This window comes from Microcebus murinus, chromosome 3, assembly GCF_040939455.1.
Source record: "Microcebus murinus isolate Inina chromosome 3, M.murinus_Inina_mat1.0, whole genome shotgun sequence".
In the NCBI taxonomy this organism is placed as follows: Eukaryota; Metazoa; Chordata; class Mammalia; order Primates; family Cheirogaleidae; genus Microcebus; species Microcebus murinus.
The window spans coordinates 57,193,759-57,221,749 of NC_134106.1; the positions used below are offsets into that span (position 1 = coordinate 57,193,759).

General features: G+C 44.4%; 1 protein-coding gene across 2 annotated transcripts in view; it reads left to right on the forward strand.

Annotated features, from left to right (window-relative positions):
- The window catches only part of ANTXR1 (ANTXR cell adhesion molecule 1), a 230,633-nt gene that overhangs the window by 136,824 nt on the left and 65,818 nt on the right, over nt 1-27,991 (forward strand). For both annotated transcript variants that reach the window (XR_012918576.1, XM_012750117.2), the window contains exons 14-16: nt 15,491-15,532; nt 26,112-26,207; nt 26,705-26,872. Coding sequence is in view for 1 of the 2 variants with exons in the window: in XM_012750117.2 (XP_012605571.1) it covers nt 15,491-15,532; nt 26,112-26,207; nt 26,705-26,872 (306 nt within the window). In the remaining variant the exon portion in view is untranslated. The remainder of the gene's footprint in view (nt 1-15,490; nt 15,533-26,111; nt 26,208-26,704; nt 26,873-27,991) is intronic.

The window sequence follows — 27,991 nt, forward strand, 5'->3', positions numbered from 1 at the left end:
AGAACCATTTTAGTTTTAGGGTAAAAAATCCCCATGAGTCAGCCAAAGTGCTTCCTATGGTGATTCAAAAGCAAGGACATTTTCAAGTACAGAATTCTGAAGAGGAAAAAAATACCTTGCAGTGGGCTCTTAAAGAAGGGGTGTCAGGGCTGGTGGCAGCAGGCAGTGTATACTACTGAAGTATTGTTCACCTGGTCCCTTTTGTTATTACAAACAGTTACCTCTGGGTGTGAGCAGCTAGCAGCAACAGAACAGCCCAGCAGTGCTCTACCAACTATGACCTGTGTGATCTAGGGCAAATTACTTAACCTCTCTGTGTCTCAATGGTATAATGAGGACAATAAGAGCCTCCACCTGATAGTTAGATGGTGAAGATTAAAGGAGTTTATATATGTAGTGCTTAGAAAGTACCTAGCACATAGGAAGTGCTGTGTATTATTATTATTATTAGAAAGTATTTTACCATAATAGGAATCTATTGGGATATTATAGGGCATTCAATTTAATTGGTGGGAAACATTTCTCAAAATAAACCTTTCATTATTGGAAGCATTGTCACTCCAAGCCAAAATTGTTTTGCAATATTCAAAATATTTTTCAATGAATTTATCTTGTTAAGTCCCTGTTGCTTTGGAAGGTAGCCAAAAATGTCTTAATGTGGTCTAACTTTGTAAGTCCCAAAGGCTTTCTTTATGAGGACAATCTTGGAGATTAATTTTCCTGTTTATGATGTCTATAAAAACTAGAATCTATTTCTAAAAGTTGGCCTGGGTTCCAGTGCTTGGTGTGGCCCCAAATACTCCTTGTTGATCACTTGCTTCCTTGGTGAGTGATGATATACCGAGTGGGACAGAGTAAGTCATGTGTTTTCCAAACAGGAGTACACAGGAAGGAGGGCAAACACTGGCCTCCTTTCAGGAGCCCTGCTTGGAGGATGTGGGGAGTTTCCCACCCCCAAGTTACAGCACCCCTCATCACAGGGTGACCCCTCCTCTGACTAACTGAAGGGTCCTTGTAAACAGTGTTCCCCAAACCTTCCTCTGTCACACTCCCTGCCCCACCCCCAAGGCTGGGACGTGCTATATGACCTGGTACCAAAGCTTCATCTTGATGTTGAGGGGAAAGCCAGAAAGCATGAAGGACCTACAAAATGTGGGGTACATGAGGCTTGTTTCTGCTGTGTGCCTTCTCTCTCCTTCTGCGATGTTCTTTCCAGGAACAATACTCAAAAATATTGGGTTATTCAGTATGAAATGTCCAATTTCCTTTGACAGTTGATATCTCTGACATTTCACTTAGACACTTCTTGTTTTATTTTTATTGTGAAGGTACATTCTCAGTAAATTTATCTTATTAAGTTCCCTGTTGCTATGGAAGGTAGCCAAAATGTCATTCAAACGCATGGTTTGGCTTGTGATTATCTTTCAAACTTTTTTTTAAGAGTAATTTTTGTGAAGCCATGGATAAGTAAAAAATTTGAGTAATTTTTTAATATGAGTTCCATTGTGGAACCAATGCAGTGCAGACAGCTCAAAATATCAACGAAGTGTTTGGGAAGGATGTGGCTAATGAACACACCCAGTATGTCGATGGTTTGAGAAGTTCTGTTCTGGTGATTTTGATCTTGAAAATGAGTCACGTGGGCGACCTGATACCAAGGTGGATAATGGTGAGCTGAAAGCTGTCGTGGAAGTGAATCCATCTCTACCTACGTGTGAATTAGCAGCAAGATTTGCTGTTATTATTCCAACAATATTGGACCGTTTAAAACAAATCAGCAAGGTAAAGAAGCTGGATAGATGGGTTCCCCACGAATTTAATGAGTGTTGGAAGAGAAATTGGCTCAAAGCTTGCCTTTCTTTGCTGTCACGATATAAAGGTGAACCATTTCTACACCATATTGTTGCCTGTGATGAAAATGGACTTTTTTTACAATCACAAGCATTCAACACAATGGTTGGATAAAGATGAAGTGCCGAAGCACAGTCCAAAACCGAATATTCATCAAGAAAAACTAATGCTGTCTGTTTGGGGTGTGTGTGTGTGTGTGTGTATATATATATATATATAATACCAGTGCTGGTATTATCCACTACAGCTTCATGAAACCTAGTCAATCGATTACAGCGATGTCTACTATAATCAATTGGACAAAATGATGAGGATGCTTGCGATTAAGCAGCCAAGATTAATCACTAGAGACAGGCCAATCCTCTTGCAAGACAACACTGGACCACATGTCTCACAAACAATGCTGCTCAAACTACAGCAGCTGGACTTGGAAACTCTCTGCCATCCACTGTATTCACCAGACCTTGCACCAACTGACAACCCATTCTTCCAGGCTTTGGACCACTTGTTGCCAGGAAAAATATTATATTTTCAATAAGCTATGGAAAACGCCTTTAGCAATTTCATCGCCACTAGCTCTCCAGGCTTCTTCGCTGCTGACCTAAACAAGCTACCCTTAAGATGGCAAAACTCTGTCTATAGTTTAGGGTGCGTACTTTCATTAATTGTACTGTTTCTTGTTAGGGATATAATAAACTACACTTTAGATCCAGAATTGGACATTTCATACTTAATGACCTTAACAACCTGCAAGGTCCTCACCCCAGCTGAGTCAAACATTAACCTTAGTAGCTGGGTATATTGTGAGGGGAAGACAAATTCCTACAGAGTGGGTAGAAGGGCCGGCACTCAGGTGCCTACTTACTAACCATAAAGAGCACTTTTAGACATGCTAACCAGGACAAGCAGACCAGGCACGGGGTTACTGTCAGGCCCGCCCTCTGCTCTGCATCCTCTTGCTTCCTGCTGGTTCTGTCTGGAAGAAGAAACTCCGTGAGTGAGAGTGACTGGTGACGCATACCCTATTGCATTTTACCTTTTCCAAAGGACCCCACTCCCATCTGGGCTCTTAACGTCCAGCTAAATGGAACCTGAGTTAACTTGTTACACTCTGGACTAATATGCATTTTAAAAAGGGAATTCAAGGAGTCAGTATTTTACCAGGAAAAAATAAATAAATAAAGCCGTGCCTCAGTTCCACAAGGGACATTGCCAGAACCCTTCAAGTCACACCGTACCCACTCCATCTAATCATAAGTTTGATCCAATATTATTGAAATCTCTAAATTGAACTTTTAGAAGAAGACTAGGAAATCTGAATGAGAAGAGGATCATGAAAAAAAGAATTGAAAGTATTAGAAAAGTAAATGTTATGAATGGCTTGAATGTCTAGAGAACAAAAGTCAACAATGAATCAGTGACATTAGGGCACTAGACTGTTCTAGAAGATGCAGGCAGCCTGAGAGTCTACCCTCAGCCCACCCAAGAGCCAGTGACCTGGCAGGAGCCTGCAGCCTATGAGCCTGGTGGCTTTATGCACACAGGCAAAGGCCATCACATCCTGCCCAAATTTTAGCAGGTAGCAAGAAACTGCCAATTCCGATTAGTGGTGGGGACTGGCTCCTTCAAATCAAAAATCTGGAGGGTAGAATAAATGCCTGGTGCCTTACTCTTTTGACCCCATGTTGAACACCTTCATTTCCCTACCTCCCACTCCCTTGGCCTGCATTCTTTATACCTGGACTAAACCCCAAGACGCCCCCATTGTCCAAGCTTGCTGATGAGGCCATTGCACATTTATGAGGCCTTTAGCACTGCTTAACAAACTTTTACCTTATCTTTCTGGATAAGAATCCCTCCCCCAAACTGTTACTATTCTCCTGCAGATCCCTGTCCTACCTCTGGCCCTGTAGGAGGTACTCCATAGGCAACCTACTCTTCTATCTCCTGGGAAAATGGTGGGTTGTACTGTGAGAAGCCCTTGCACTCCCAGCGCCCTCTCTTTGTATCCTCCTCTGACATCCCTTCCCTCAGACAGCCTCCTCCCTTCTCCCTCCCACACCACTGTGTTCTTCCTTTTGTCACCTTCATCTCTTCCTGTGGCATCTCCATTCTTCCATTTCCTTTCCACTGGCTTCCTCTCTCTGCCTACAAACGCAAGCCAGCCACTTTGACCCTTTTAAAAGCATCTTGGGCCTTATTTCTCCTTCAGGCTACTTACTCTCTTCTCCCTCCCCTCCCTTGCACCTACAAACTCCTTTGCAGAGCAGCATCTGTCTGTAACTCCTCCCATCACCTCCCACCACACCCTGTCACCATTACTTCTCTAACCCTTCTCTTGCAAGCCTAAATCCCCCAGCCAGTAGTCTCTGCTCATTTCTCATTCTTCTTTACCTCTTGTGGCAGTAGAGGCTGTTGACCTCTCTCTCCTTAAACTCTCTCCTCTCCTGGCTCCTGCTGGTTCTTCTCCTACATCTCTGTTCAGTTTTTCCCTGTCTCGCTCAGGGGAGAAATTAGTTGCAGGATAATGTGAATATACATAACACTACTGAACTATATACATTTAAAAATGGTTAAGATGATACATTTTATGGGTTTTTTTCACCACAATTACAAAGAAAAAAAAATCTTGCTATAAAGTTGCATTTCTTCTGTAATCCAGTTAATTAAACCACCATGCTATTTAGGTCAAATCCAATCATGACATTTCTGATCAAATAACAGCAAATATTTGTATTCAGTTTGTTGGGAGAGGCTCATATGCATGCATTTGGAAGTTCTCCCTATATAAACAGAATTCTGTCCTCTTTTATTTTGTTTTCAGTGGCCTTGTAGGTGTTCGGCTTTTAAAGAATTAAAAACTGTTTAATTCACTTCATTGAATTTCAAAGACAGTTCAACAAATAAGTCCTTTGGATATCTCCAGTGACAAATTAAAAGGAACAAAAATTAATCAAGAACTTGATATGCCTTAACCTGAAATAAAAATAAAGTATCCAAATACTTCTCTCCACACCTTTAAGCATAACATTTAATTTGTAGGGCCGGACAACGAAGGCCAACATCACCGAAAGGATTTACTGACAGTTTAATAAAAACATGAGTAGTGCAAAACAGCTCCTTATCCAGGCATCTCGGCCCTAGATTGATTGTGCTTTTTTGATCTGGTTCCAGCCTCCACCCATTCCCATCTGGACACTCCTCACTCTATAGCTGGCAAGGTTATTTCTCACTAGCACACGGAGCTCTGCCACGGCCTGCCCTCACCTCCGAGCTCTGCTCACATGCCCCACACACCCAGTCCTTCCTCATCCCTGGCTTCCCTCCTCCCTGCTGGGCTGAGCTGTCCTCATTCCTTGCCTTATAATCCACCCACTCTGTCCCCATGCCCGCTGGCAAAATGGGAAGAGGCGAGCTGTCATTAAAGTCAACTGGGTTCCAATACCACGTCTTCCTCTATCAGTTAAAGGATTGAGCAAATCTTTTAACCTTAATTTCCCTATGTGAAAAATTAGAAAATTGGAACCATATTGTCTCTAAGGGTGCTTCTTCACAGTCTTACCTTCTATAAGGGAATCTACTCCTCCCTTTCAAGATGCCCTGGCCTGTGGTTCTCAAACCTGCTTACATATTGAAACCAACTGAGGATTATATGATGCAAGAACTCAAGGGCACCATTTCCAAACTATGTCAGGATGGTAATGCTCTACAAGATTTAAATAGGCACACTTCAGAACAAGAGATATTTTTATAATAAGTTTGAAAGATGCCTTTAAACTAAATTGAATAACTGTCCTTATTGCAGGACTTCTCAGAACCTTTAATAGGATAACTTGCATTTGAATCTCCAAACTTATTTTGACCCTGGAACTCTTCCTTGGCCTTTCCCTACCCCCACCCTCCCAAACACCTGTTGACATACTGACATCTGGAAGGACACTAGCATTCTGCCAAATACTATTTGGGAAACACAGTCCTAAAGAATGCTGAAGCAGCAGAGAGAGCAAGTTCCTGGCTTCTGAGCTGCAGCCTCTTTCCTGCCCTCCCCAGAGGCGGTGTCAATACCAACAAGCTTGAGCATGCTGTGGACATAATCAACACATCCTTGTTCCCTGCATGCCCCTCTCAGATCCCACTGGTACTGCTAGTGGCTGGAATTGGTTTGCCCATAACCCAGGCAGAGGCCAGAGGCTCTTTCTCTAAGCCTAAGGAATATGAATTCATGGATTTATTTTACTCTTTCACTGAACAGAGTTTTGCAGTGACACTGACTTAACCTCTGATGGAGCACATGCATAGCCATTCTTTTATAGTACCATGTAAGTCTCTTAGGCCTTAACAACCAATGTGAAAATTCCCGTTACAGCTGTCACTTTAGATATTGATGAATTGGGCCTTGTAAATAGTCTCAATCTTAAGAGAGATGAAATTAGAGGCCAAAAGTTATTTGAAAAATGAGTTCCAAATGGAAAAACAAAATGCTGAGCTCACTCCTTAGAAAATGTCTTGTACTACCTCCAGATAAACACCCTTGGCCATCCGCCTTTGCTAAACATTTACAGTGTAACATTACTGGACTCAGGCAGTACTTGGCCAGCATTAACCCACGCCAATCAGTCGTGAGATCTCTCTTTTTTATTTTATTTTATTTTACGTATGATGGGGGTACAAGTGTTAAGGTTACTTATATTGCCCATGCCCCCCTCTCCCCTCAAGTAAGAGCTTCAAGCATGTCCATCCCCCAAATGTTGGAGATCTCTCTTAAATTTATGTTGCCTGTTCAGTGAAAGGGTCTTTTATCTGCCATCAGCAAACATCTCATCCCTCCTGAATGTTTCCCATATCAAGTTGCCTACTTTCCCTTGGTTTCTTGACTTTAATTAGAAGAATACTCATAATGTTTGGGAATCAGGATGGAAAGCTAGAATGTGAAAGGATGAGAGCAAGCATCCTCTTCTATCTGTGATATCCAAGCCCTTGTTAGATGGTTTTTCAGATGTGAATTAGCCTTTCTTCTACATACAACTCTGTTCTGCTGACTTCTCCTCATCCAGAATCTACCAGGCTGAAGAGGCAGCAGCTGAGTTGGCTTTAAGTGATCAACCCAGAAGTCCCAGGATATGCAGTAGTTTAAATCAAAGGTTTGAAAAAATGTTTGCTATCCAAATACAGGTACCACATGTATTTGAGCTGACCCCTCTGATCATGTGGAAGGTGATGTTTTGTTAAAATCAATTACTCTTGACTAGAGATACAGTAGACTCCATAGCAAAACAAAAACAAAAAAATCTCCTGGCTAAAATATAATAAAAGTTGTTTTATTGCTTGCATAGCCAAGCTCACAAGAAAATAGAGCACATTTCTAGGACCAAAATAAAGAAGGATCTGGAAATCAGATGGTCAGCTGACCCTAAGTAGCAGTGGCTGGCTAAGGATAGAATTTCTTATCTCAGTAATTTAGAGGTTTGGCTTAATAGCCTTTCATGGGTCCATGAAAGTTTTGGAGTTGGAATTGAGTTTTCTGCCCAAAGCTGGGGCCTTGAGTGAGAGGATGGGCTATGAGTTTGGTATGTCTGTATGTGTGCATGTATTTTTGTCCCTAAGAATTCATAAGCATAACCTCTCAGTGTTCTAGAGTTCAAATTTATCTTCCTTGGGGTTCTGTAAATTGCAAGCTGAGAAAAAGTAGTCACAGTTTGAAAGTGCTTACGGATTTGTAAGAGGAAACACGAACTCTTTGGCAAGTTGTTTCCTCAGCCAAGGCCTTGTAGGATTCCTATAGATAAATGCAAACTACACATGAGCTCATAATCCAAAATTACCAAAAACTCCAGGAATATTATTACTCAGACCCCTGGAGTTTTACTCTACACATGAAAAGCACAAAAGACCAGAAATAAGATAAGAAAGTCAGGCCCTGTCAGCAGTATTTCCTTTGCTCTTTCCAAAATTAACAATAGTCATTAAATAGCAGATACATAGAAAATTCTCTACATATTACCATTTCTCCTATGACATGAAGTGTGTTCCTTATGAAATTTTGGCCCATGAAAATAACGGGACTATTGGGAGAAATCAGTTCAGAGCAGAACATTCAAAACTGTGCAGTCTTATAAAATAATTCACTTGAAAAAAACACTCAATAAAAATTCCACCATTTTAAACATTGTAAATTCCTAATAAAAATATACTCTAGTACATATAATTCTTTACCTTGATTTTGAAAACAAATGAACACATGAAGTTTCCTGGTGGAGATGGGTGTGAGGTAGTGCTGTGGCTTCGAGTTACAGGGACGAGACGGAAGGAAGGACATTCTTAGGACGAAGTGTCATGACGCCAGAGGTGAATGGCTCTGACTCATTGTCTTGCTATTCCTTCTACAGTGGCTTAAAATAGAAATTCAGCTTTTGTTGTGCTGCCAGGTTCTTCTTTTCATTTAAAAAAAAAAAAAAGAGCTATTTATGTGGTTCTAAATAAGACTGAAAGCATGGAAATACTATTCCGCTGCTCTCAGCAGTGCGGCCGTCTCTCCCCTCCACGACGCATGCCTCTCTCTAATCCCCTCGAAAGCAAACGGTGGCGCCCAAGAGTTCCATCCTCCTTCCCTTGGTTTTTCTGCGCCGTCCCTGATGATGCTGGGTTGGATTTCATTATACCCGTTGTTCTCATCTCTTCACAAGCTTTTCCTCCACAAGCCGAAGGCTGTTCTCCTTCGTCCAATCCCTGCATTCTTACATCCGGGACACGCTCCCATACTGACGATGCTGTATAAAATGCTTTCTTGAGGAAAGGCAGGCACACTCAGAAGCATGATGCACGCTTGCGCTGCACAAGGCCACACTGAAGCCAGAGAGCAGGCGAGGCGAGTGTGGATTTTGTGTGTCCCTCCATAGAACCCTGCTGCCAGCAGGGCAGCCTTGTCACATTCACCTGATGTTAACAGTGGTGCCAAATAAAATCACCTCACACTTTTAAATGCCTGGTGGCTAATGTTTTGAGAATCTTACTGCAACCAAAAAACCCCCTAAAAAAAAATATATATATATATATAATCTATATATCATGAAAAATCACATTTTGAACTAACACAATATCATAGTTTAGTGATTTTATTGCGTGTTTTACCTACCACATATGAACTAATTCCCGTTATGTACCTGTGCTGTAATAACAGAAACTGTGCCTGTAGTTTTCAAATTTCCAGGAAGCAGAAATTATTTTGGTACACAAAGCTGGAAAGTGAAATCTTGAACCATAGGGCAAGTGAAATTTACTTGGAGGCTGGGGTTTGGGGATGGAATAGGGTACATAGATGGTGGCCAGTGCAGTATTGTTAATTAACCATAAGTTAATTAACCAACCCATGACTCTAATGAGATTCCCCTGATGCCTCCAAGTGTCACAACCCACTCTTGGCGTTGGGACTATTGCCATCTTAGTTACTAAAGAAACGTTTACAAGAGGGTTGAGTGATCAGAATTGAATCTGGTATCACTTAAGTTCTTATTTGAGAGGCTAAGAAGTTTAGAATCAGCAGAAATGCTTCCTTTACCTTTTCCTTTACAGGAAGCACACTCACTCATTCCAGAACTAGTGACTGAGTAACGAGCACCGACCCACATGTCAGGAAATAGAAGCTGACCAAGTAGGCCATGTCTTCTAGGGGCTTAGAGTCCAGCGTGGGAGAAAGAGAGGCAAGAGCAGTTCAGCAAGTTAATTGCTAATAGTGCAGGCAGTGCAAGATCAGATCCGTGTCCCTAATTCCTAGGGAACCATCTGGTGGAGATTGTTTCTGGGCTGGATCCAGGAATCCAGGCCACGCCAGCTTTGTATGCCAGGCATGCTCACCAGAGGAAGCAATGCAGTACCTGCAAGCAGAGCTGAGAGTTTCCTCCAGAAATAGTTCTGCATCTTCCACCACACAAGACAGTGGAGGCAATGGAGACCCCAGAGTTCCTGACAATAGAGCAGGGACACTGTCATTTTTAGAATGAAACACTTTCAAAGGTGGTGTTCCTAATCAGCCATATGCAACTCACAACGGAGCACTATGTCTTAAAGCAAAACATACCTCCCACATATCTAACTGGGGTGTAACGTTGTTAGAAATAAACTAATTCATGATTCTCAAGTGTGGTCCACAGACCAGCAGGGTAAGCATCATTTGGGAACTTGTTAGCAATGCAATTGCCCCATCCCAGACCTACTAATGAGAAACTCAGGGAACAGCCCAGAAATCTGTGTTTTAGGAAGCCCTTCAGGTGATTCTGATACTTCATAAAGTTTGAAACCACTGAGCTAATGAAAATGAGAGGACAAGTGCCTGATTTTGTTAATAGAGTAGTTAACCTTAAGCTGTCCTCTCAGACTTTATCTAGACAGCAAAGTTGCCTATGTCAAGGAAATGTCTTATATGCAGCAAGAGACCAGGCCTTTGGAACAGAGGAGTTGCAGGAGATGTCCCACACCTGGCTCATGCAGGAAGGACACTGAGACACTAAATGCAAACTAAAGAAAGGGGACTCAAAAGGGAGGCCCTTGTTTTGTCCCTGTTCTCATGCCATGAAATGAACACCTATCTACCATGAGCCTATACAGCTTAGCCTAAAGCCAACCTCTGTCACAGTGTGAAGAGACAGGAAGGATGAGGAGAACAGATGTGAAGTTGTGCTGGAGGATTTCTCAACAAGGTGATCAAGACTAAACAGAGGACCATGGGGATTGCCAGCCCTAGTGTCTTCATGCAGCATGTGGACCCGACTTATGACTTTAAATGCTTTGCCTAGTAAGCCAGTGTGACTGACATCTGGGAGGTGGAAGAGGTGCCTGTGTTAAAACTGAATAGATAGCATTTTTTTTCTTTTCTTTTCTTTTTTTTTTTTTTGAAACAAGATATTGCTCTTTCACTAAGGCTGGGGTGCAGTGGCATCATCATAGCTCACTGCAACCTCAAACTCTTGGTCTGAAGTGATCTTCCTGCCTCAGCCTTCAGAGTAGCTGGGCCTACAGACATGCACCATCACACCTGGCTAATTTTTCTATTTTTTGTAGAGATGGGCATCTTACTCTTGCTCAGGAAGGTCTTGAACTCTTGACCCCAAGCAATCCTCACACCTCTACCTCCCAGAGTGCCAGGATTGCAGGCGTGAGCCACTGCGCCTGGCCGGATAGATAGCATTCCGTGATCCATTGCACAAGGCAATCATAGCAGAGTTAGCAAGGGCAAAGAAAGTGGCAAGGATCAAAACCTACACATTAGGCACAAAATTTCAGTGCTTCTAGAGAAAAAAGAAAAATAAACTTACCAGGTGCTTTATTTCACCCTAACAACTTATAAAATAAATTGTAAGAGAGAGCTTTGCAGGGACTCAAATGGTTGAACTTAATTCATAAAACCAAAATCATTAGACTTCCCAGGTGTCAAACAGGCCCTGAGCGCGTGAGCTGTTTCTACTCATTTCATACCATGCTAACTGTATCTACACTTCCTCCAGCATTACCATTTCCAACAGCCAAACTAAGAGGTGCGCATAAACACTTGAATTTGTTTTGACTCTAGGAGGAGTTGCCGGTTAGGTTTCAATTTGATAAGATTCTGCCTGGTCTTTTGTGACTTTCTTCCCTTTATCTATACAGTGATTTTTGTCTGGCCCCACCTCATGTCAGCCTAAATAGAAATGGATAAAATGAGAATTAAAGTCTCTGGTAAGGGGAGAGGAAACACATCTCCCAACTTAAAACAGACAGTTTCAAGAAATTCTCAGGTAGAAACACCAATAGAATCTAGAAGTTTCTTATTCCATCTCTTTTTTCATATCTTCGTTACCCCGCTAGTCCAGCTATTAGTGAAAGGGGGTGCTAGGGCAGCTAGCCCAAGGAGGCAAATGGTCACTTTCTGCCCCTCCAAAATATCCAACCTAAAGGTGCTGGACTGGAAACATGGAAACCATACTCCAATTAACCCCCTGGCACTGCCGTTCAGTCCTTCCGTGGTGTGTTTATAAATATGTTTGCCAAGGAGTGTTCCTTTTAAATATTTTATTAAGGATCTCCTCAACCTTATCCATGTTGTTTGTCCCTCCTAATGCGGAAGGTGCTGAAGAGCCCACCCACTGCCAAGAGGCACCTCCTGTGACCTGCGGAGAAGTGAAGTGGCCAAAGCACGCCTGAGCTTGGCAGCCGATTCTAGCTTGCGTATTAGGGAGAAATAGAGACTTTCTAGTCATGCTGGTTGGAAACAAAAAAGTATGCAATTTACCTTTGGGTTATGATTAAAAGTACTACAAAGACACAGGCACTGTGAGAGCCCACAGAGAGGACCTTGGCCGTGCTGTGAGGGTCCCCGGGGAGGTGCATTTCCTGGGTCTGTTCCACGCGTAGGTGTCAGCCAGGGGATGTGCAGGGGCGTGGACTGGGCGTGGAGTGGGTAGCGCGTGTGTGGGCAGAAGACACTGCGCATGAGAAGCAGCAGAGTACATGGAAGGACAGGAAGGTGCCCAGGAGACCAAGTGTGGAAAGTAAAAGGGGAGCGGGGAGGCCATGGCATGCAGGTCTTGTGGGGGTGCAGCAGTTTGCATTTGATCCTGTGAGCCACAGGAAGCCATTGGCGGTTGTGAAGCACTAAAGTACGTTGAGATTGGTATTTTTAAGGTCACGCCGTGTGCAGCAATGCTGCTGTGGAGCTGCAGGCTTGAGAACAGTGCAGGCTGTTGCCCAAGCTGCTCTCCAGGCTGCACAGGTTCTGGCTCTTTTGGGGTTGAAGGGTGCTGACAGGGTAGACATGTCCCTGTGCTCAGAGCACTCCTTCAGGTCGCCCTTGTGCTGATCTTGGCACGAGCATCTGGCCCACTTTCAGGCAGCCCATCCAACTTAACTGCTTGGAATAATTTTTCTGTGACTTCAAGCTTAGCCTATCTGGATCACACTTTAAAAAGCTCTCCTGCCATCCGATGGGCCAGCTACCCCCTGCCCCCAGGGACAGACTGGGGTACTTGGGCTAGAATTGCTGGGGAGACTTCTTCCTCATTCCTGCCGAACATAGCCAGATACAAACCAATGAGGCCAGATTAGCCTATTTACCTGAACAGGGTGACATTTTTCCAGAAGCCCAGGTGCCCAACTTACAGTGTGTCAGTGTGGAATCTGGATTATAAACTGGTCCCTTTTGATAAATATTTTAATAAGTCGTGCATTTTGGCATTTTCTTTTGGGTCTTCGTTAGGGTCTGGGATGTAAAATATACATTCAATAAATACTTAATACGTTGAATTGAACAGCAACCTCACAGACAAGGTGGTCTGAGTGATGAGCCACTTGGTGCTACACTTCCCAGGCAGTGTCGTGTGCTGACACATATGTGGCTAAACATACTGCTGCTGACTGCCCTAGAGCCCCTGGCTGCTGTTAGAACACCAGCCTCCCATCTCACCCATTCTATGAAGCTCTGTCCTCTTGGTAGCGCCATCTGGAAACCACCATGCATAGTCAGACGAGTATATGCACAGGGTTATTAACGATGTAATAAAGGCAAGACACGCAAACAACACGGAAGGGAAAAGACAGAACTAACAACGTGCAGCATCTATGGAGCACCTCCTCTATACCAGATGTTTAATATCAGGACTCAATTTCTGCAAGGTTGATGTTATTGCCTCATTTTAACAGATGAGGACAGTGGAGCTCATGTAGATTAAGGGACTCATCAAATCCTGACAGTCTGTGATGACATCACTGCACTCTAGCCAGGGTAACAGAGTAAGACTCTGTCTCAAAAAAAAAAAAAAAAAAAAAAACAAGAAAAAGAAAGAAATCCTAACAGTGAAGAGAAGGTAGATGTAGGGTTCCCACCTGAGGGCTGTGCTGTGCTTCCCTACGCAGGAGGGATGGACTCGGAGCACCGTGAAGAGTCCACAGCTGTGCCCGAACCTCTGCACACCCAGGGTCTTTGCCTCGCACGCTGCCCACAGTGCTCTGTCAGCACCTGCCTGTTCCCCCAGCATCCAGTTCACCCTCTCACTCCCCTCCCTGCCTCTACCCCAGGGGAAGACGTGCATTCCGAAACCTGTCCCCCAGCTCCTCACCCTTCCCTAAAGTTTCCAGACATTTCCTGCTTTAAAATAATTGACTGCCTCTGGGAGGATGGGAAATCAGTGTTGGGCAGTAACGTCCTCCCAGAGATTTCCTTAAGGAATTCTGAGGCAGGGTTGAGTGGGTGAGCAAAATCATGGCTTCGCGTTTTCCAAAGTCCTTCACCGGGCTTCCCACAGCAGCCAGGAAGTGGAGGCAGATGAAGTGATAGTTTGAAACCCCTGGAGGCCTTTGCCTCTGCTTCCTCAATTAACTGAACACCATCCTCTCAGATGAGTGGAGGCTCGGTCCGCTGGCTGAGGTTATGGAACCTGCAGTCGGAAGCCTATCTTATCACACAGAGATGACACGACATAATGGTAGAGTGGGTGACAGCACGGGGATCGGAGCCCTTACGAGTTCCCAGAATAATGATCAAACCAGAGAGGTGTGCTGAGGAGGGGGAGCGAGGAGGTGCTTGATGCCAGCTAGACAGCTCCCCAACTGGGAGACACAGAGCTGGTCCTGTGGGCAGTGCCCGGCACCCATCTACCAAGCAGGCAGTCCTGATGCTAAGGCATCAAGAGGGATGCAGTGAGCTTTGTACCTACCAGAAGTCCTCTAAGGAAAAGGACTCTGTAGGGGACCCAAAATTCTGATAATAAGCTCAGGGTGAGGGGAGGAAGCCCCCAGAAGAATATAATGGAGTCATAGTAGAAAATGGCCAAGCTGCTGTTTAAGAGACTCTAAATCCAATTAACTGCAGGGCTTTCCTTTTATGGCGGGGTGGGGACCGGTTGGGGACAGGAGTGAGGACGGGCTGCTGGCTGCTGCCGAGCTATCCTCCTCCCCGTCCTCCCACGTGCCATCATCCTCTCACGGGTTAGAAGGGGCTCCCAATTACTTGTCTGCCCACATATCTCTCTTGAGGCCTGAAGGTGGGGCAGTTGCAGAGTACAGACTTAAACATTGCTGTTTAAATCTTTGTGCCCCTAATGTCAGCACCCTCAGGGTAATCCCTGGACACCCCTCCTTTGCTGTCTCTGTCAGGAATTGGTCTGCTTGACCAGCACAGTCCCCCTGCATGGGTGCCCGCTGGGGCCAGTGACATTTGCAGGACTGCCTGCAGCCTGCGTTTGATCCATACCTGACTCATCCCTGCAGCACCATCTCAACTTCCATCGTGGAACAATTCCTTGTTAAGTTCGTAGATGGTCAGATAGGTGGATGAATAATCTGATGCCTGAGTGACTGGATGAATAAATGAGTGAATAAATTTGCAAGATAGCTACCTGGAGTAAGAGATGGAACTGTTTTTACCTGCAGAATATTTTTTTCTCTATACAAAAACAACAGACACAACTGAGATTGGAACCTTAAGCCTGGGGCATAGGCTAACTAACCAATCTACCCTGTTCAAAAAGATGTCACAGCACTGATTAAGCCTGCCTTGTTTGGGTCATTACCATGATAATTATGGCTACACTACCAAGGCACCACCTGAGAGTAGGCATCTAGGAAAGCCACTAGCCGGAGGTTTTCACTGACCTGTTCTTTTTGTTCTTTTCAGATTATCAAGGAGGTCCCTCCACCGCCCGCCGAAGAGAGTGAGGTATGTGACCAGAGCTGGATGCAGCCAGGTGGGCAGGGTGGCAGAGTGGGGCGGAGGGGCTGGGCCGGCCTGACACTCTGACACTTAGCCCCCTGCAAAGCAGAGCTGAGTCAGGCCCCAGCCCCACTGAGTGTGTGAGGCAGCAGGGAGGGAAGTGTTTGTCCCTTTCCTAAGCAGGGATGAACAGGAACTGAACTTGAACTACACTGACAACCAGAGAAAGAATGGGTTTGGAGGATTTTCTCCCTGCAGGGATAAAATTTAACCTGCAAACATAAATGTTTTCATCAGTACAATTATTCGGATCTCTGAGGTGTACTGACTTTTCCTCTGGGATTCTCTTCTCCCTGCAGAGACTTGTGCTTTTTGTGTGTAGACCAGGCATAGTTTACCACATTTTCCAATCATTGCTTCTAGGAACAGCCTGATGTCAAAGTATTCCATTTTTCTTTAATTTAAAACAATATTACTCAGAGATTTGCCAGGCAGTAATGAAAATATGCTGGAGATGGATATGCTAACATCCTGGCTTTGCTCTCAAATCCTTATCATCTAAAGAAAACAGAAATCTTGGACTCCAAATTGGGTAGTAAGCAGTTCTGATGCAACAGTGGCCTGGAATAGAATATAGTGGAGACATTAGAGGCTAATGGTGAGAAAGAGTGTCCCTAGGCAGAAGTGCCCAGTGAGTGGCTCTCCCAATCTTCTGATCACTCTCAGGATAGCTAGACACCCTAGAAGCAACCCACCAGTGTAGAAGCCAGGGTACAGATTCCAACACATAGTGAGACCAAAAGATAGATTGATAAAGTCTCAAGTTCTCGTCTTTAATCTCCAAGGTCTGTTATGTGCAAACCAGGCACCACCTCCTCACCCTCCTCCTTTCTATGCTTTTGTCAAGTTTTCTACATACAGAAAGAGTGATGATTAAATTTAAAATTCCATGTGGCTCTTATATCCTGAACCATATGCATGTAAGCCAAGGGATTTAATAGCTGCAATCAATTAAAGCACATCTTGTTGGAATGCTAACTTTCTGCCCAGAAATCAAGGGAGGAAATTACATTGCTGTGCAAAGAGGAGGGAGGAAAAAAAATCCCTCTTTCCATCCACGAAAGCCTTTCCTTCATCCTTAGAGAGAAAGTACCGTGGCTAGTTCCCCAGTGCCAGCCTGGCTTTGTTTCTGCTGTGTGCAGCTGTCTCTTAGACTCCCAAAGACTCCCTCGAAGGGGCCACCCTGTTTGCCCCGAGGTGAAGGACATTCCCTCCCTCATTGTGTTCTGTTAGAGAAGATGTTGCTCTTTCTTTTGGTTCTTGCCCTTCATTGGCCTTCAGAGAGTGGTGTGGCAGCCACTGTGGCCAAAGTACACTTGGGGACATAGGTATAAGACTGGGAGGGTTCTGCTTTACCCCAGATCCTAGATCTAGCATAGGGCTCCAAACACAGCACAAGCTCAATAAAAATCTGTAGCATGAAGTACCCAACAATACTATTTGAGAGCCAAGAAGAAAAGCTCAAACAATAAAACCACCTAGAAAGAAGAGCTTAAAAGCAAGGGAAAAAGAAGTAGTTGAGTTTTTCCAGTTTCGTAGAAGTTGTACTTTCACCTGAAGAAGACAAACCTCATTTCTGAAACAGAATGACCATCTCAGGATATTTGAAATCTAAGGGTGGGTTGTGTTAAGCATAAAGGAGTTTGTGGACCGGAGCATCCTTGCCCATGGCTTCTCTTATCCTATCAAAGGCACAGCTGCTGTGGCAGTTTTCTTAATCACACTGCCTTGGCCAGACTTGGGCTGGACAGATGAGTAGTACATTTCATTTGCTGATGAAAAGTAAAACCTTCCCTTCCTGGAGCCTAGAGCTCCTACCCACCACCTTCTTTTTCCTTTGAAACCCACTGGCTTAATCAATTAAATATGATGTCAGAAATAAATTAAGAAACTACCCAAACTGGAGATCTAGGCAATGAAACTGAAACATTGTACTTTTCAGGCAGTTTCCAGCATGTGCTGATTGCCCGAACATGTGTGTTGGCCCTGAGGGTTCCTTGGCCCTGTGAGTTAAGCAGCCCTAATCTCCTTCCTAATATGTTTTGGCAGAAAAAAATAGAAGAAGAAAGAAAGAAATCCCACAGAAACAGATAACTTAGCCCATGCAAAGTATTTTATACAATGCCCTAAAAATCATAGTCTGAATCTAGACAACCTTCTCCACGCCAGCTCCCTGTGTTCAAATCCCACAGCGCCTAACACTCAATTAACAGCTATTTCAAGTCGAACACTCTCAGCCGTACATATAATTGAGTTAAGCATCAATTATCCAAACTCTCATTAATTCTATAACCATCATGTCCTGAGAGAGGCACATCTACTATTTCAATAACTAACCCTAAAGAATGAAGACAAATTTATAACTCTTTATAATGAGTTCTCAGTGATCTTTAATAGGGAATATAAAAATTCATAACATAAAAAGGCATGACTTTCTGAGATTCCATGTAACCAACAGTGATACCCTTGTATAGAGAGTACAAAGAAAAATTACTTAAATTTGGACAGCTCAACAAAAGCAAGGAAGCTCGGTTTTTAACATCTAACAGGGGCATTTCCTGGGTTAAGAGTCTTCTCCATTGTGGCATCAGAGTGAGGTTTTCTCACTAAGTCTTTAGTTATTCCAAATAATTGGCAGTTTATGGAAGAAGGCAATAATGGAATACTTCATCTGATGGTTTCCTTCTAAATGTAATCACCTTCCATGGATTTTATGGCCACATCTGAGTTTTTATCAGGCTCATTAAACTGCAAAAAGCAGAGACCAGTTCAAGCTAGTTCAGAAGGAAAGGTCCCAGGTAGACTGTGGTGGGAAAGAACTGAGGCAGCTCCCAACGCCAGCCTCCTCATGGGTGCTCTTGTCCTCACTCCTGGCATCTCTGCTTCTCTCTGGGGATTTATCCCTCTGCTCTCTTCCTGGCCTCCTCTCTGCCCTCATAACTCTGGCTCGTGCAGACTCCTCTGCCCTGATCCCACCTGATGGCATTTCCAGCCTTCATTTCAACTTCAGTCATCAGTGCTGACAGCCTCAGCCTCTGTTTCCATCTTCCAGTTCCCAAAAGGGCAATATATTAAATACTTTGTCCAACTCATCTTCTCACTCCAGGCAGTAGATTATAAATCACAGCTCATAGCCAACCAATGACCCTTGGGTCAGGTGTGGCCAAAGAGAAGAGTCATGTGCTTCCTAACAGGCCACCTGAGCATGGCGAGAATAATTTCCCTTAGAAGGAGGAGTGGAACTGGTACAGGCACTGTGGCCTCTCTGGAATAGTATTGTTTAATAAACTAAATTTCAGTCTAATTAAATACGATCAGAATACAACTACAGCCAGGAATCCATGCCATATTCTTCCCCCACCTGCCATTCCTGCAGTTTCTTCAAGATCCTACAGTCCCCAATTTCACACACATTTGAAAGGAAATACATAGCAGAAAGTCCCATGACAGAATGGGAAATTGGATACGGCTCAGCCCTAAGCGGCCTTGTGTCTCAGACACATACAGACTGACATACACAGGAAATGAACATGCTAGAAGAAAGAAGACACTTCCTCGCCCATCTCTTCTCTCACTCTATCAAAGATATAGCTCGTGTAGACACCTGCAGTTTTCATACTTAATCACACTGCCTTGGCCAGACCTGGACTGGACAGATGAGTAGTACATTTCATTTGCTGATGAAAACAAAACCTACCCTTCCTGGAATCTAGAGCTCCCCTCCACTCCCTTTATTTTCCTTTGAAACCCTCTAGCTTAATCAATTAAATGTGATGTCAGAAATAAATCAAGAAACTACCCATACTGGAAACCTGGGCAATAAATGTTAAAACAGTGTACTTTTTAGCATCAGTCAAATTATGACCTTAGGGTCTGACTTGAGGATGCTGGAAAAATCAAATAGGATAAGCAGTAAAAAGGTTTGTTAGTAGCCCTCATGTTTTTGAGATATTGAAAATTTTTATTTATTCAGCAACTCTAGAATGAGTGCCTGCTGCGTGCTATGATAAGTCTGAGATTCCATGCAGGGGTTTGTCTTAAGAGAGGGTGTCATTGGAGGTTAATAAAGGTGATGACCTAATCATTTCTAATTGGAGAGAAAGACAGAGATTCCTGGCGGATATTGCATGTTAGTCTGTGAAAATTAATGATAATAATGGTAATTACTAGAAATGACATTTACTTATCACCATACTTAACCTCAGGGAAGTGAAATAAAGAAGAAAAAAAAAAAGAACATTTACTGAGCTTATACGACTATCCAGGCAATGGTGCAAAGCCATTTTCATTTAATCACTCAACAGGCCTGAAACAAAAGCATGCATTATTATGACCCCCATTTTATGGATATAAAGCTGAGGTATAATGAGATGAAAATACTAGTTCACCCAAGATCACAGTTATTAAGTGATGGGACTGGGATTTGAACTTGTACCTGAAAGGGAAGCATAAAGCAGTCCTTCCTCACCAGACCCTGAGGAGTATGTCGCTCCTGAAACCAGCAGTGAAGCCTGCAGTCCTCCATGGGAGCATCGCGTGCTCCTTTCTTGAGTGGCACTGTCACCCCTCCCAGCCCCAGGTGGCACTCACAGCAAGTGAGATTGACAGGAAGGCGGCTGCCTATTTTCTGTGCTGTGCCCATGGCCCTAGTGTGTAGCTTTTCTCTTCAGCCACACAAAGTTTCCTGGCCTGCCTTCTGTTTTATGCTCCCACATCACCACTTCTCACCGTGAAGCTTTAGAAAGTGTCTGTCTGGTTGGTATGTGGGGTGGGGGAGAGAGAGTTTGAGTATATGAACTTCCACAGGCTGAAGGGACAGGGGTGTACATTGAAGGCACTGACTCTGGGTGGCCGTCCAGTGAACAACAGGCACCTGGCTTTGAATGATGAGCTTATTTCCAGATTTATTATTGTGCTCACTGATCTGAACAGTGTCTCTGTGGCAAGAAATTTTTAGATAGGAAAACTCAGCTGTGGAAAATTATACAACTTGTCTAGGGTCAGACAAGTTGAACTCCCTAATAGCAGCAGGCCTGGCACCCTCCAGCCACGTCTACACAGACACCCGGAGTGGCCTCCATCCTCCAGTCAGGCATCTTCTTCCCAGTGGACATTAAATACATATTCTTACTCATGCACATACACACTCACACACATGTTCATTCCAAACAGAAGTCCTAGAACAGGTCCAGAATTCAGCATTCTATATTTTAATACTTTTTTTTTGAAGAAAAAATAAAGGAACATTGCTACAAGGAAAATAAACACATTGTTCTTTATTGAAGAATATAGGACAATCGTCGTTGCATTGTCTTTAATCATTGTATCTATATAAACAGACATAATGGTGCCATGACATGTTAAATGCAACTCAGAACAGTGAAATCTTAAATCCTTTGGAATTTTTTGTATTTGCAAACAGAAGTGCTGCTGGATTCTTCTGACCTGCCATTTCACTCCTTGGAGTTCACCTCCACGCCTGACATTGAGAGGGCTTTCCCTGTCTTATCCCCAAAGACCAGATGAGACCATCTAACCAGTTCTAGTCTAGAGCTTCCCAGACCTGGGAGTTTCTATAGCCTTAGTCCTTTAACTACTATCATCATTGCCCTCACACAACTAACTGTATACATGTAAACAATATTGCTGACAGCTGTATTCTCTTTATTTTTCTCAAAATATAATGCAGTGCCAGCAAGTGGTGGGGACTCAACTGCAGTTGCTTGAGCGAGTGGAGGAATGGACAACTAAATGGCCCTGGTTGGGCACTATTTATGGCTTACCATATGGGTTTAAGATGTGCTCCAATTCAATGAAATTTACAATTAGTTCAAAAGCTGATTTAAAGCTGTTGCCTTAGACTTGATTGTGTTTCATTTATGTGCTCCTTTTCACAAAGAGTTCCATTGGTATACCCTCAGTGAACTGGAGGTTGAGAGCCCACTTGGGTCAAACTGACCATGTGGCTCGTTTGGCTCTTCTAGCAAATGGATATCAGGGAGACAGGAATGTTAAATAACTTGTCAGTTGAGGCTAAAAGGGCCACCATATGCACAACTCTAGGGGGCGCTATTCACATCAACACTGTGAAGTTGTCCAGGGCACAATCTACACGCAGGAGTGAGGCAGCCCCAGGATATAAGACCTCTCCCCTTCCACCTGCTGGTTTGTTTAATAACTAACAGTTTAATATTGGTTGAGCAAGTGGAGGTCAGTACCAGGAGCTTGTAGAAACACAGAGGGGAGCGTTGAATTCTCTGGGGAGTCAGGGAGTTCTTGGCAGAATAGGTTACATTCGAACAACAGCATAAAGGACAAGTAGAAGGAGTGGGGGAAGGGTTTTCCAGGCATACAGTACCCTGAATGTTGAGGCATGGATCTGTGCAAAAGCCTGGCATGATTGGGAAAGATGGAAAAGTTCAGGGTCTGAGGTCAGCACCAGACTAATCCAATGACAGGCTAACCAAGTGAGTGCACAGACTTCATAGTCTCCGGCTGGATGATTCTTCCTTGAGCAGGACTGTGCCTGGGGGCACACCCAGGTCTGCCTGAGGACAAGCAGGTCAGAAGGGGCCTCTGCCCTCCGAGGAATGTGCCACCACTTGTGTTGCCCCAGCGTCAGCCAACTGGACGTCTGGGGCCACCACATCCTTTCGGATTTAAATATAACTTCCTCCTGATGGGAAGCCAGCATCCCTCCCCAATCTCTGTGGTTTCTCCCAGGCACCACTGACTCCTACTCCTTGCTTCTGCCTTATCTCATCTTCCTGGTTTGCTAGACACCATCTAGCACCCCTGGCACGAGGCCATCTGAGCAGCAGCTGTTACCGAAGGTTTGGAAGCACAGTGCAGCCAACAAGTAACTTCTGAAAGAATATTAAACAGCCTCTCCTTTACCTCCCTGTCATTCCCAACTGGGAGGAGGTCCCTGCAGCCACCTCTTCGGGTGTCCCTGGCAGTTTGCTGGTAGCTCAGTCCCACTGTTCTACGAATCTTCAGCTGATTGCCCCCATCCTCTGAATCCTGCTACTTTGTTCCTATTGCTCATGAGCAGTTCGCTCCTCCAGCCCCGTCCTCCAGTAACCAAAGAGGCTGTCAAGGTTTTTATGCTGAAAGATAGCTCACACTGAGGACTTCCATACCAGTGGTTTTCACGCTTCCTGCTACATCCTTGAAGGGTGGTGTGCGGGAACTTCCCCAAAGCCTTTATCCTTTAATTAGATGAAGGAATTCCCCCTCAGGTGCTGCCGAGTTCCTTAGTGGCCTAGCTGGGAAATGTGATTTCACTTCATCCGTTTGGGGCCAAATGAAAAGACACATCAAAGATTCCCTTCTCTTCCTAGAAATTGCAAAACCCTCCCGTCTCCAGAATGTGTAAACAGAGCCATGCTAAGTGCAGGGGAAACTCTGACTGTCTCGTTGGTCAAACCCTGGTCCTTCGGGTTGCCTTTTGCTGTTGTTGTCTGAGCTTGGCAGGCAGTCTCGGGTCAGGGGACCCAATGACGGACTTGGTGGACCAGGAGCCTGCGGAGATTTCCTAAGTCTAGGCATTTCCTGTTGTGAGCAGGCCAGGTCCTGGGCGCGCACCCGGGGCTGTACAGCCCTCCTTCCCCCGGCCCCACCCGCTGCAGGTCCAGGGCAGAGTCCAGAGACAGGAGGGAGGGCTGCTCAGGGTGCCAGGGAACCTGGAGAAGGCTGGAAAGTAACTTCATGCATCTTATTATATCCTTAGCACTCAGGGAGTTTGCATATTAGAGAAAACCAGTTGTAAATCCTTATTTAAGTTCATATCACAAAGTATCAGGACAGAAAAAAATCTTTGGCCAAGGCAATGGGAAACCTGAACTTCACCTTCATTGGTTACTTCATTTCTTTGGATCTGACTCCTCTTCTTTGCAACAAAAAGGTCTCCATTACATGATCCGTGATGTTTGCACTTCTGTAAATTAAAAAATTAGGAGGCTCATGAGACCGTTTCAGTCCTCTATTGAACAGACCAGCTTTATTGTTGGAGTTTCTTACATTCTCGGTGCTGCTGTGTTGAGTTTTGAGGGATAGAATTTCTGTTATCTCCTTTGGGAAACTACCCTAGACCAGAAATACCCAGGCTTTTTGGAGCCCTATTTTGTGCATCTGTGTGCACAGACACTTACATAGAAACATATCTCCGCCTCTAGTGGTAAAGTTTAACCATATGTATATCACACATAAGTTTCTTGCTTTGACATCATAAGGTGAAAGAAATATTCTGTAATTAAATGAGGTGAAATAGCGTGAATTATAGTAATTTATTGTTTGGGGCTTTTGTTTTATTTTGTTGTGCTTTGCAGTCATAAGTCATCAAAATTATCAGGTTCAAGGAGAGAGTAGAAAATTAGCATTTATGTCATGCCATCAAATGACTGGAAAAGCAAAGCACAAAGGGACAAAACCCAGGACCTGACAACACTGAGAAACAACCAAACTGAGAATGATGCTGCCCAAGTTCAAATCCAGCTCTGCCACATACGAGCTGGGTGACTTAACCTCTCTACACCTGGTCTCTAAAATAGGAATTATAACCCCAACTACCTCCCTAGCTGGTTATGAGATTAAAGTGTTAATAACTGTAAAGCACTTACAAGAGTGACAGGCACATACAAACTGAAAGCTACATAAATTCAATGGTGTTTTATCATAAATCCAATCCATGTTTATTGAGCACCTATGTGCACTTTGAATGCAAAGGGTCAACAGAATCCTCTCTGCCTTCAGGGGTCACAGTCCCCTAGTGAAGAAGGACAGATCTCTTTTAAAAAGAGGGAGGGAAACCCAAATGTCAGCTGCCAGAATGTTGTACGCCCTCTATGATCACTCTGTCCTTTAAGTTATATTAAATTTTTTAATTTTTTTAAAAAGAAGTTTGCCCATCCCAAGCACAGGGAGTCAGTCTGCCAACATGTTACTGTTTTGTTCTGTGGCCTCTGGCCCTGATCTCTCTTGCACTTGTTTGTACTTTGCCTCCTGCCCGAGCTGTCCCATTCCACACAGTGGTGGCCCTACACACGACTCCACCCTGACTCTTAGACTCCCCAGCTGCCACCAAAACAAGGCTGCGAGAAGCAAGCTTCAGCATTCTGAGCAATTTTGTCCTCTTCAGCTCGTTCCTCTATTTTGCAGACCCTCTTCCAACTTCCTTTCTCTACCCAGGAGAGAAATCAAGATCCCTCCATGACTGTGACATTATTCTTCCCACGACAGGAATCATTGCAGTGCCAAGATCAGGAGACTTGCTGATTATCCTCCCCTTGCCTGTCCATGAAGTTACAAGTTCCTCTTGTTTTCTCCCTTCATGTAAAAAAATATTATAAACACTAACTTCCTGTCACTAAGTTGTAGACACTGAGTTAACCGCTTTATTTGAGTCATCTCATTTAATTTATTTGTAAATTCAACAGATAATCCTTGGGCACCCACCCCATGCTCTAAGTAGTGCTGTTCTGAAACCTGGGAATGCTCTGGTGAGCACGACAGACAAAAGCTCCTGTGGAACATACGTTCTAATGTGGAGAGACAGACAATAAGCAAATATGAAGCCATGACAAGATCCATAACAAAAACTGCAGCAGATTGATGGAGTGAAGAGACTGGGGCCACTTTAGAATAATGTCCAGGGAAGGCCTCTCCGAGGAGTGATAAGAAAGATCCAGCCATGAGAAGACAGGGTGGGGGCATTCCTGGACAAGAGGACAGCTTGTGCAAGGCCCCAAGACAGGAATGTGCTCATCTGAGCACAGAGAGAGGGCAAGCAGGCCAGGGTACAGGGAGGGGAGAGTGGTGAGGAAGTCAGAGAGGTGAGCAAAGGCCAGAGCATGCAGGGCAGTGTTGGGGTTTGGACTTACTCTTCTGCATGGTGGAGAAAGGACTGCAGCAAGTCAGAGGGCAGCAAGGAGGCCAGTTAGGAAGCTACCGGGGTATTCTTGAGAAAGTGCCTGGGGGCTTGGGCCAAGGTTGTGGAGTTAGAGATGGAAGCGGAGAGGTCAGTAGATTTGAAATCTTTCACAAGTAGAGGCAACGCAACTGGCTGGCCAATTGGAATGGGTGGGGGTTGGGGGGCCATGGGCAAGAGAGAAGATTCCAGGGTTGCATCTCTTTGAGATGTTTATTAGCCTCTGAGAGAAGACATAAATGTCCAGTCAGCAGTTGGAGTTCAAAGGCGTCAAGACTAAAACTCCAAATGCACAAGTCATCAGCACGTAGGTAGGATTAGACGAGATGCCCTGCAGAGGAGCAGAGCTATAAGGAAACCAGTTCCCAGGACCATGCCACAGACTTACCAAGTGGTGCTGCATTATTCCCACGGTACACATGAGGAAAATAAGCCTAGGTAGGTTCAGTGATTCCCCAGGGTCCTAATCCAGAGTAGCGCTGGATTTAAGCCAGGCAGCCTGACTCCGCAAGCCCCACTGCCGTCTCCTTTCCCACAGAGGCTTGCCCACACAGCCGTGGCACTTCACTTCCTTCATGTGTCACAATCTCCCTGCAGGAAGAAGATGACGATGGTCTGCCTAAGAAAAAGTGGCCTACAGTAGACGCCTCATATTACGGCGGGCGAGGCGTTGGAGGGATTAAAAGGATGGAGGTAAGAGAGTGCCTTAACGTACACGTATCCATGTACTGACTACTTCAAGATGGAAACCCAAGGCAAAGTGGTGAAAACTCCCACCTATGGTCTGGTGGGGATGTGCATTGTGAGACAGAAAGCTGGAGAGGTGAGAGGTACAGCCTTTTAACTGCACCCCCATACCTTGCCAGCTGTGAGTCAGAGCAGGTCACTCATGTGTTCAAACCTCCCAGTAGTTTCCTTGCTGAATAAAAGCCAAAGTTCCTACCCAGGCCTGCAAGGCCTTTGCACATGCCATCTCCACTGCCTGGGCAATTCTTCTGCTACAGATCCATCCCTATTCTGCTCTCCCCCTTCCCTTTTTTCCACACTTCCCCTCTTTCCTGGCCCTCCAAACCCAAAGGAATTGAGGGTTGGGTACCACCGGCCTTGCACATCACACATGTATTTGTGATTCTCGTTCTCCAGGGGCAGATATTGTTTTTATTGTATTTATTGTTCGCCATTCATTTTAGGTTCGTTGGGGGGAAAAGGGCTCCACAGAAGAAGGTGCTAAACTGGAAAAGGCAAAGAATGCAAGAGTCAAGATGCCAGAGCAGGAGTATGAGTTCCCTGAGCCTCGAAATCTCAACAACAATATGCGGCGGCCCTCTTCTCCTCCGAAGTGGTACTCTCCGATCAAGGTGTGTCTCTCTCTACTCAAAAATCCACCATCAGTCCTGATAAAGCACTCACATAGTAAGAATTAGAATCTTTGGACATGATCAAAATCCCAGATCAAAATCCAGTGCATCTCATTCTTCTCTTCCTCTGGGAGAGAAAGAGAGGACATAGTCTGAGTGGTTTCCATTATTAAGGGAGAAAAATCCAGCTTATTACAGGAGAACAATTATGGACTTCAAAGTATGAGTGATTACTTTCCCAATTTTTACATTAGCAAGGCCGAAAACTAGGCTTTTTAAAAATCACCATGGCAAAGTAGTCGAATGAGCATGGACTGTGAATCAAGTGACTTGGGTAGTAACCCCAAAGGGTAACTACAAGTTTCCATAACATCTCACAACTTCATTGTATAGACAATCCACTGTCTAACAAAAATGGGAGCATTCTCCTTGATGTTAACCTCCACTTCTTTTGCTATAACATAAGCCCCTGCCCCTTTATTCAAGGCCCCCACCAGTGTGTCAGGGCTTACTGATGAATCACACTGGCCGTGGGTCTAGGTCTCACTCTTCCTGGTTGTGAGCAAATCTCCATTTTTTTTCCACCGTCTCTCTTCCTCCACTGCTCTAGAGCTTGAAATCCTCTTTGGCACATTGGAGAATATAAACCATAGGAGGCAGTTTATGCTTCCTAAAGGCCTCTTTTCTAGTCCTCTTGGGTGCAAATGGCTTTAATTCATGTTATTTGGTCAACGCCCTCTTTAGCCTCGCCCATAAACATCTGCACTGTGCCAATTGTCAGAAAGCACTCGAAAATCGTAGCTGGAAAGAGATAATCTGTCCCCACTCCCTCATCTCATACAGGAGAACACTGAGATACACAGAGTCCTCACTCTGCCCAAGTCTGGAACCCAAGTCCTCCCAACTCTAGGGCCTCAAGTGAAAGACTCAGCCTAAGAGCCAGCTCCCATCTCTCTCACACACACAACACACACACACACACACACACACACACACACACATATAGAGCCTTGCCTCTCTTCCAATGGCAACAAAGATCATTTTCATCATTCGCTGAGTCATTTGCTAATTTTGAAGCAGCCCTTCTATAAAATCAAAAGAAATACTGTTTCAAACAGT